At 39.6% G+C, this 10,955-nt stretch overlaps 1 protein-coding gene across 1 annotated transcript in view; it reads right to left on the bottom strand. All coding sequences in view use genetic code 11, as the record gives it.

Annotated features, from left to right (window-relative positions):
* Nucleotides 1–3,311: 3,311 nt before the first annotated feature.
* Nucleotides 3,312–10,955, bottom strand: part of EGR_03681 (Synaptotagmin-1) — a gene marked incomplete at both ends in the record, with an annotated part of 11,474 nt that continues 3,830 nt past the window's right edge. The window contains 6 exons of the mRNA XM_024492930.1: nucleotides 3,312–3,497; nucleotides 3,578–3,711; nucleotides 3,787–3,904; nucleotides 3,980–4,150; nucleotides 6,361–6,525; nucleotides 7,570–7,686. Of these exons, the coding sequence (XP_024352587.1) occupies nucleotides 3,312–3,497; nucleotides 3,578–3,711; nucleotides 3,787–3,904; nucleotides 3,980–4,150; nucleotides 6,361–6,525; nucleotides 7,570–7,686 (891 nt within the window). The remainder of the gene's footprint in view (nucleotides 3,498–3,577; nucleotides 3,712–3,786; nucleotides 3,905–3,979; nucleotides 4,151–6,360; nucleotides 6,526–7,569; nucleotides 7,687–10,955) is intronic.

Genomic DNA, 10,955 nt, shown 5'->3' with positions numbered 1-10,955 from the left:
TGGATTTACATTGCTACACTTTCCCCTCCTAGTTGCTCTTGAACATTAATTTGGAACAAAAAGTTTCTTGAACAGGAGGTACTGGCGTCCTTCATTAGCCAAAAAATTTCTCGATTCGTACTGGAAATGCTTTACCTGCAGCTGAATCAAAAGTCCCAGTTTACACTGTTCGCACGGTTTCAATCGCTTTACTTACAGGGTCTCTAATATGGGGAGAGAAAAGGTAACGAAAGAGATTGAACCGGTACATTGCCTGTAGTAGTAGATGATCTTAAGAGCGTCGTCAAGGTAAAGCACTTGAACACCTTGTTGCCTTTAGCTGATGCTTGTGTCAGTCCGCCTTGTCCAAAACTGTGCATAGTAATCAAGATTGCTATGATGTATTTATCTTTGTGCTTTATCTTCCACCTCCTAATGATTATAACGGCCCACATACTCCGGTGAAGGGGAGGAATAAGAACAGTCATGTGGGGAAAGTGGAAAGAAAGAAGGCGAAGTTAAAGCCTAACCTGAGTCGCGTGTGGTGCGTGATTGCCTTCAGTGTGAAGTGGTGATTTACTGAAGGCAATGTTAAGACTGACACTCATGTTGCTGCATAGCAGACTCGTGAACTCATCACTTTTTGTCTGTCGTTGTTCTCGGTGTTATCTATGAATGTTTTGGTCCGTACTGTGACAAATAGATTGATTGGCTGCACCACGATCCCCTCTTCTGTTCCAATGATCACGTCTTAATTATGTGACTAAGTTCGCTGCTCAACGATCCCATCCGATGAGGTAAGTTTATATTCGAGGAGGTCAGCTCGAATTAATTTCGATAAGTGTGGACTAGAAATCCGTTGCTAGGTTGTGGCAATTTTGGAACAAATGAAGAAATGAATTGACAGAGAAGGACTTCCTTTTCCTTATGATCTATGCACCATGAATGGGAGTGAAATGAGTTATGAGTCCTGAGCAATCAATGGTGAACTGGTTGAGGATTGGTTGCAGGTTATTTAAAAGAATAAGTACTAGACAGTGATATAAATGAGAAGTGGGAGCTACCATTGTGATGTGCAATTTTTTAAATGTAATGTTCGGCGATGGGGTGGTATATCGACTAGGGCTATGTCAACATTCAGGGGATTACTTAGCCCACCAGAAGTAGGAATAAATAGGCAAAGCATGGTAAGTGTGGGTAAAATAGAGATGCGAATGAGTAATTGAAGAACCAGAATTGCAATATGGATTCGCGGATGATATATTGTGGTTGTATTTCTCACTGGCGCACTTTTGGCTTGGAGCCGAGTGTCACTGAAGCGTTTGCGCCATTCCAATGTTCCACCGACGTACTGCAGGGTATCTAGAGATTTCTGCAGATACTTGTATCCACGCACTTTGCCTTGTGCCTTCTTTTATCACCACCTACTGCCACAACCACGAATGCACACATGCAGACATTGACATTTGCGCAGTCCGACACACACGTAGACGCACACAAAGACATTAGCGCAGCTTAGAGAAAGCCTTACCAACGCAGTCTGCAGTGAACCGGTGAGAAAAATATGCGCCGAACGCTGCGATCAAATGAGAAAAATGCCTTACTAATAGACCCTTTAGTGTTTTCAACCTGTTCCCTGATCGTCACCTTTTTAACTACTTTTCTGACGCCTCTTCTAAGTGCTCTTCCACATCGACTCGCTCGACAGTCTTCAGGTAGAATCAAATGTCAATACAATACTGATCTTTAAAAAAATGGTTTTTTTTTGCTGCAGAGAGGCAGTTTTATCATCTTACACATGTTTTTTTATGGCTAATTGACCCAAAAAATCAAAATATAGTAAAAAGTGTTGCTTAAGCCGGACCAATAAGCCACAGCGAGAACATTATATGGAGCGTTTGTCCAAGAATAAGCTTTGTTCATTAATAGACACAGCGTAACTTAAATTCTGGGAGTCCGGCAGCAATTCCATTTTTTAATTTAACTTCCCCAAAAGTGTTAGGACTCTTCAATTGTCCTTTTTGGTTACGGTCAGCAACATGAAGTAGTGCCATTTTTTCAAGACTGGAAGTAGTTCCGCTGCCGGCCTCAAAAGCTTAGCCTTCCATGGAAGATGTTTTTCTCTAGAAAAGCTCTTCAAAACCAGTCAACTAACAGATTTGGAGGTAAGTCTCCTGTCAAGCAAAATTAAAAGCGTCCATATTCTTTCCATGTAGTCAAAATTTTTCAACATATTCTATCACTCTTTTATCAATTCCGAACCTTATTGAGTCCCTCAATTTGATCCTGTTATGCACTCTTTTAAAAAGGAACAGTGTCCCCTACTTTATGTGACACCTTCCAAAAGTGGTCATTATGCCACAAAATACATCTGTCATAACGCCCAAAGTTAATCTGAAAGGGAATTATAAGAATGCTGCTAGGAAACAGTAAAATGCATGTGCTTCACTTACCACACCACAAATTATTTTAACTTGTTTCAAATATTTTTTTGTTCTTACAGCATGCAGATTCGTTAACACAACTCAAGCCTGACCTACATTTGCCCCCAATATCCAATCAGCATGCTCGGCCTACCCGATCTCATTGATTTATCGATTTATGGACTTAGAGAAGCCTACACACGTAGTATTTTGATCCGACCGCTACTCACCTCAACCATGCCCAAGTTGTACTCACCTCCAATACCCATACGTGTTGCTCCACCTGGTGATACCATCAATTTATCGATTGATGGAATAAGCAGAGTTCACAGCGACCTTGAAATAAACCTGGGGGCCTTGCACACAGCATTTGCATGTTTTATGTGTGCATTAGTAGGCTTCTGTTTGTGGCCAAGATTGGATCATACAAAAGCACCAACGACACACAAAAGGAGGAAAAGAGAAGAAGGAGAAGAATAAAAGAGGAAGAATAAAGAGGAGGATGAAAAGCCGACTTTTGTGGCTGGTCAAACGATGGAGCGAGAGGGGATGGATAAGAGGGACGAATAAATTACGGGGGTGGAGTAACGGGAAATTCAGATAAACTGTTACCCAGTTGATAGATTGGGGGAGGTAAAAGGGGATGGGGACTGCAGAGACAGTGTTAACCAGCGACAATCAACTAGATGTAACGGAGGTGGGGCGGGGAAAGGAGGACAGCTAAGCGAAAACGGAGGACGAGGGACACCACTATGACACGATACGCACACAGTTGTATTTGAGTTGGCGCCAGGTAGTGCGTGCGTACTTTTTTGTTCACGTGATCGGCCTGGCAAAAGGAGAGAGACGTAGAGCGAACGAGTCGGGCAGAAGATTGGCTGAGACGAGAGAGAGAGAGAGAGAGGAAGGTTAACCCTTCTCTGGCATCTCTTGCAGTGTGTGCCACTGTGCTATTGGTCGGCGCGGATTGGCTAGCATATCGGACCAATGACGGAGGCCTGCACCTTGGGCATTACAACCGAGCACTACTCGACCAATCGCCTCCGAAGTCCCGATTCGATCGTAATCAACCACCGTCACAATTAGCATTACTTTCTGTTATGAAAAAGTCGAATCAAGAGTGAACTAAATGGTTTAAGCCTTCAAACGACTCAGGCATAAGTAAGTAATCTCACCTGAATATGTTCAAACGGAATTTCAAAGGCGAATGATTCATTGTAATATGGATTTAGCGTGCACTTCTTAATAGTGGTTTTCTTCTTCTTGATTCGTTTGCCTCCAAGCATCAGGGACAATTTCACATAGGGATCTGTCGGAAAAGGATGAGTTCACCTATACTACCACTCAGCATTTTCAGTAAGAGAGAGAACCAACTGAAGCTAACCTGATAGACCACCAACATCCATTTTCTTCAAATTCTTTGCCTCTAAGATATTGACAGTTAGTTTTCCAGCTGTGGGCACATATCGCAGAGAGAAACAAATGTCTCCAAGCTTGTTCTCCTACAGACAAAATTCATTATTATTGCAATATCAGTCGAGAACGTAGAATAACGAAATCAGGAACAACTTGGTCACCTTTTCGTCGTCATCTGGTGGTAACAGATCCCGCCATTCCTCGATCACGCGCGCTAAATCAACCGAGCCGAGGGGTACGACGATTTGTCCAATTTGGTCGTGTTTCGAAAACCGGTCAAAATCAAAAACGTTAAAACGGAGAGTTTTTCCTGCAACCTCGGCATAAGGAACCTATAACGCACAAGTGAATGTTTTTGGACAGAAATTTCTGGAACAAAGTGCCGAAAAATAAGTACGAAAACAATTAGTACAAATCGAGCAAAGTGACCAATCATAGCAGGGAGCGCATTTGAAAACAAACAATCCTCCCAGTCAGTTAAGCTAAATGCTCGCCTGGATAACGGGTTTAGAGGTCAGTCAAAATTCCTCACTCCTCACTTACAAAATCAGTATTTTTTGTAGGTCTATAAAGGGGAATGGGGTTCTGGAAATACAGGAGTGTAATTAATAGGAAATGCAAGAACCGCTGAACTAACATAGTCTTCATTGGTGTGTTCACAAACTCGAGTTATAGAGACATTTGGCGGATATATGACATGCAGAATTACATGCGAGTTTAAAGCTTCAGAGATTCTTAAGCTGTGCATACAAATGTTATATCATATTTTTCATTTCCACTAGTGAATTTCCATTTTGGGCTTTCCGAAAAAAATTGTCTTGAAATAGGTACAACTCATGCAATTTATTTACTTGTTTTATCCACTTAAGTACTTTAAATAAGTTATTTGGAAGTATTCACGTCATAGAATCTGAAAATCAGAAAGTATCCGAGTTTACAATAGACATTTTGCGGATTTCTAAAGTAACTTATCGCCGAATACTGCATCCAAAGTTAAACCTTACTGCCTATTGTAAAACCGAGTAAAATAACGAGCTGCCTTTTTTCAAGGGGTTGCTAAAAGGAATAGCCTTAACGTGGTAAAGTTGATGGATGATTTAGAGCACAAGGAAAAATACTATGCTAAATTTTAACCTCTCAGGTCACACGGTAAGAACCCTGTTTGGCCATCCTGAAACCAGACTTAGAGTAAGCTGAAACCGTTGACCTTCTTTGACCTGATAATTTCGTACCCTTAATTAACTCCATGCTTATCCATCAGGCACAAATTCCGTCAATCCTTGACAGGTTTACCTGTTACAGACAATAAACATTGCTGAGGAGGTGCCACATCTTTCACAGCGCCCATCAACTCTCGTTAGGTCGAGCCTAACAGCGTCTATTTTATGCATTTTTAACTTATTTAATGCTGCATGAAGGAGGAATTCGCCATATTGAAGGTAATTATTTCCAGCGCAAGAACCGCCTCCCCCGCTACCCATTTTCTAGCAGTAAAGTGGAGAATTCAAAGGGCAACACCAAATTGTACACCAATACGCCTCACTCATTGGTCAGTGCTGGGGACAACTGCATGCCCCTGCAGGTCGTATAAACCAATCACAGCGTTAACTACAATTCAAGTAGTTCGTTGTTGCTAAGATCGAGACGGACATTAATGGTAAAATTACCATCAGGCATATGGCTAGCATATCGTGTTTATCTCATCACCCCTCTACGTTGTGATGACATTGCAGGTTAGGTTCGTGAGAAAAAAAGAATGGGAGGTCAATTTAATTCCTACACACAAGTAGAGTAAATAACCGAACTTTGCGGGATTAGACGGTGTCAGGAATATTAATGGAACCACTCTTTGGTGTTTCAGGTGACCAGTTTCCTGAGCTTGTCAAAAACTTTTACTTAATTTGGCATTTCGAGCTAGAACAACTGAAAGTAAACCGTTGCCAAAAGCAATTGTAGCCTCAAGCCACTCATATTTGCTCTCAACTTGTTAAAATCCTATTTTCTCACTAGAATGGGGAAAGTAATTCCAAATTGATGGGATTTTTAAAAGTTGCTATCGCAAAACCCGATTAGTTTTCACTTTTAGCATGAATTGTTGGAGAAAAAAGTTGAGAATTTCTGTCGTTTTTTGCACACCAATTAATGATGAGCCTTATCGCTCTCCATCAGACAGTAAGCATTCTAAAAGTCAGTTTTTTAAAAACCAAATGCCATTTAAAAATAGTTTTGCTTGTTTTACCCCTCTTCCAACATTTATTGCAAACAGTTTATCACGCTTTCTTTTCAAATGCGATCTCATTATGTCCCAGCACTGCCCTTCGCTCGACTCCTTTGATTGGCTAGCAAGAGAGGCATTCATGGAGGAAATTAAAAATGTTACGCTTAACAAGAAAGTTACGGCTCCCTGAATTTGTTTGAAATCGAATCGAATGATTCACTAATTCATGAAGACGCCACTGTCTGGGCCTTCCGATTAAGGAAAAAACGTCTCTCATCTCATTTTGACACTATAAAAGCAGCAGCTCGAGATTCAACAACTAACCTTGAATAAGAAGGTCTCGTTAAATACGGGATTTAGTGTTTTGCGATGAACCTTGGTCTCAAATTTCTTTTTCTCCGGCATGAGATACACTTTCACGTAGGGATCAGAGGTGCCGGACATATCCATTCCTGGCAGATCTGTCGCCTGAATCACCCCTACTGTCAGCTGAAAAGGAAAAAGTCTTCTGAAATTATCTCAGCATTTTTAATCTGCAAAGATGCTTAAATATTAAAAGATGTTTTATTAAAAGTTTTTGAGGGAAAAATGTGATGTTGTAATGCTTTAAAGCAAACAAATTTCTTTTAATTTTTCTCACTTATTACAAGCTCACTATTTTATTTTACCCGAAAAAAAATTTTAATGCCCCACTTATTGCCTGATCTACTTCGTGAGCTTTGTATGTTTTTGATTATCTTCCCTTCTCCCTTCCGTGTCGTTCCAATGCACCGGTATGATCATTCTATTCCTTGTCCTAGATGATCGGGATTAGGGCGGCATTTTAAAGCCAAATTAGTGAAACATCACCATGCTAATGGTAAATGACAAATTTTACTTCGTTCTTCACAAGATGGTAGAAAAAATTCGTCTAGATTTAAAATGGTCAACGCCTAAGTCCTTTTTTATAATAAAAGCGAAATTTTTTCTCTGCTCTATAGTTTTTATGCACTGTCGTATTTGTAAATAGGGCTATTTTGAGGTTTGTTTTTTCAAAAATTTTTAAAAAGAGTGCAAGATCTTTTTTTTAACCTGCTAAAAGTTTGCTAGCATATTTTGGACCCCGAACAAAACTCGACAACCACTGAACACCTAACCGATTGGTTAAAAATGAGTAATTAACCACAATGGGCGATGGGTTGGGATGCCACTTTACTCCACCTTCAAAAAGTGGGCAGAACTTCTTTTTGAAGAATACTCTAAAATAACGTAGTTGGTTTACGTCACCGTATGAATTACCCATCTGTGTTGAATGATTCGAGGTATAATAAAGGAAGGACATCAATTTGTGATCTTATCCAATAATAAATATAACTTTTTATAATGATTTTGCCATCACGCAGTCCATTTGAGTTGTTTGAAATAAGCTGGTAATCATTTGAATTGAAGCGAGATGAGACAAATGATGTCGCCTTTCAAAACTTCCCATTAAACTACCCATTGGCGACAACACCTCCAGCAGTAGTAGCCCACAGAAATCACACACTCACATACCTCGCCTTTTGTGAAATCGTAGTCGAGAGAAAATTGGAGTTTTCCAAGATTCTGTTTCTCCTTCTCCGTCACCCCCTCGTTATCCTCCATATTCTCCTCCAAGGCTTCTAAATCACCCTAAAGACGGAAAAAAGGATCAACTTATTTAATTACCATTTTCAAGAAAAGAGTTAGAGGAATGCACCGCACTCTCTATGTTAACATTTGGTGTAATTTCCCATGGTTGAGGTCCATTAACCAAAATGTTTAAAACCGTTAGTACTTTGTTAGTAGTAAAAAGCTGCCTCATATTTTTTCCTCAAAAAAATTTCGCATCCGTCAACTATTCCATTTTCTAAAATCCAGCTTTTTTAAGTTTATTTTAAATATTTACTTCATTAATCTCTCAATAATCTTAAAGAAATACTCATAAATTTAAAAGTTTGCTTTTTGACGATGTCATTTTGCATGAATGTGGCTTTTTCGAACAAAAACAGATTAGGATGAATTTAAAGAATTGGGAAAGTAGATTTTTTCGAAATAGAAAGTGGAAAAAATACTGTTTACACTTTTTCCTCCATTGCCTTGGTATCCATGCCAAGACGACATAGTCTTTTACATTTTACTCCTAAATTGTGGAGAGGGAGTGAGGCACAATTCGTTTCCACATGTTAAATCCAGTGCACATTTTCCTTCTAAAAGTAGCGCTAATTTTTTTCAAGAGTTTCTTAGTTTGAGTGATCTAGGTGAGTGGAGGATATTCCTACGGTTGAGGGTTACGGCCCGCTAAAATTGTATGGACCGTGCTTTATGTACACGAAGTATCGGTACGACACTTCCTTCTGTCATAAGTCTAAACCCGCTTTTATATAGGACTCGTTGGCGGAAAACGACGGCCAGAAATGATTGAAAAGGCCTGACATTGACGTCTAGTGAGTATATGCTGAGCTGTAAGGGGAATTGGTTCTAACAAAGTTCTATCTGAATGTCAAGTAGCTAAAGCTCAATAAACCCCAAATTGTCGGAAGGGAAACATTTACGTGAGAAATCACTACTTGAAAGAATGTCTAAAAGTCCCAAATTTTTACAACTTTTTTTCTCGAAAACCTGACCCTTGAGGCGATTTACACACTGAGATAGCAGAAAAAAGATCCCATTTTTCCACTTGATCTTTTCCTCTAGGTGGATGATAATCTTTCCTCAATGTCTATCACGTGTGAAGTAAAACAGACGGTTAAGTAAGTCTATAAAATTAAGCAACAGCATTTTACGGAAAATTTGCAAATCTTTTGATAGTGTCTACCATCATGACTCGTTTTAATGAGTAGCAACACCTGTACAGTGTTCAACTGTTAATGAGCCTGTATCATGTGGCTTACTACTATTTGTTGTGCTCTGCACCGACCTCTTTTTTCCTGGACTCTTGCACTAAAAATTTGGGTTGAACCTGATGGATGGGGGATATGGACTGGGTTGGGTGCCAAACAAAAAAAGAGCTTTTGTATTCCATAATTCATCAAACAAAAAACGCATCATTAGTTAGCCCCAAACGATCCACCACGCAATCCCAACGCTATACTACATAACTCGAAGGTTGAAGATGAAAAAATCTTTTTCGCAAATAATTCGAGTTTGTTAAGCAGTCCGAGGTAAGTGCTTTCCTCGCAAGACTGAGCAAGACATACAACCACGTTTAAGAATTGAATGGAGGGAGGGGGATAGTACCCCCTTCCTATTCTCATTTTCAGTACTCCCCTGACAGTTTGTCTTTAAGTGCTTTTCACCTTCACCTAACATTCGACAGTCACGCATCAAATATAAGATTTTGAAAGTGACGGTAAGTAGAAATCGGGACCATTCTGCTGTTACTTCACAGGTAAAAAAACCAACAAATATGCATTCCGTTGAGAAAAGATTTATTTATCGAATAAAACACTTTATAAGTCACATTTCAGATATTACATTTTTATGGAGAAAACTCCGTAAGAAATTCATTTGATCATCTTACATTTGCCTACGCGGTCATTGGCATTACTTTGCTTCCGCTCTCTTATCTTTCCATTGGAAGTAATCCAGGATAGTGAATTGGCAGCAAATGTAGGTAAATTCACCCCAGAAGACTATTAACCTCAAAATTTGCCTTACAAAGTGCCAAACTTAAAAGATATAGAGGCATGTCGTCTGCTGTGGATGGTTGATTCTGTGTAAACTCACAACAGAGGAGTCGGGTAGACAGGACTCTGACTTGCCGCATACTTTAACTCCTTTTTCTTCAACATGGTCAGTACTTATAGAACAAGGTCGGATGCAAAAAGGGTGAAAATATCTCCTTATGAAATGTTTACGAATTACAATTTACTAGCGGCCTGGATATATGGCACTCCTGTTTATCCATTTGCAAACAACTGTGGGGAAGGTAATGCAGGCCAGAGAGGGGTAAATGGAGAAGAAAAAATATGACACAAATGGTTGCGAATTACTAGTTTAGCTAACTTTATTCCTATTCCCTTTTCTATCCAGAAAAAGGGTCTTGATTCAAAAGGAATGAATACCGTCCAGCCTTTTACATAAACTCCAAATAAAAGGTCTTCCTGGCCCATATCGCCTTAAAGAAAAAGGCAATACTCCAAAGTGGGATCTAACTTGATAATGCACACCAGCAGTAATGAAGAAGCTAGCATTTCTCCCTACATATGGTGCCTCACGACAGCTAAGGCATAAAAGTGACCACAAGGTACACAAAAAATTACTTTCAAAGGGCCGAGTAGAATTGCGTAGTGTGGATGCTTAACGATGTATATTTCTCAGTCTCTGGAGGCTAGGTCATCTAGTCCTTGTCGATATCCCCATGGGGCTTCTTTAGCCATTAGCGAGCCTCCCAAACTGGTGTCACATAATTCAGCGGAAAATTATTCTTGTTGAATCATGCTTTGTCGGGGACTTTTGGGCTCGATTACGAAACCAGACGATTAGTTTTTTATTAGATCAGTATTGTAAATCTGTCATCTTTTAGTCAAGATACCATCTCACTTTATTTTACCGTTTGATTCCCTGCTAAGCGTGTTAACAATGATAAAATGGAATGCAGGGAATATATTTTACGTCTCGTTCATCAATAAAATGGCCTTAATTAAGGAAACTACAAGTCAGTTCTAAACCTTTTCCATTGATTTTGAAAAAAAAAAACAGAAGCGATTCTTTACCTTATTAAAGAATCCTTGAAGCGAGGCATTTCTCAGTGACATGGAGGCAAACAAAATTCAGCCTCTTGATATTAAAAGCACACTTTTCAAATTTTCATAGCGCAGGCACTAAATTATTTAGCTCTTTATTGTCACAAAATTGGAACTATTTTGCTTGACCTACCCAACAAACAATCCTCAGCTCACTTTAAACGCCAGGTGGGC

The sequence above is a fragment of the Echinococcus granulosus genome, assembly GCF_000524195.1.
Source record: "Echinococcus granulosus chromosome Unknown EG_S00020, whole genome shotgun sequence".
NCBI lineage: Eukaryota > Metazoa > Platyhelminthes > Cestoda > Cyclophyllidea > Taeniidae > Echinococcus > Echinococcus granulosus.
This window is presented reverse-complemented; position numbering and strand designations above follow the sequence as displayed.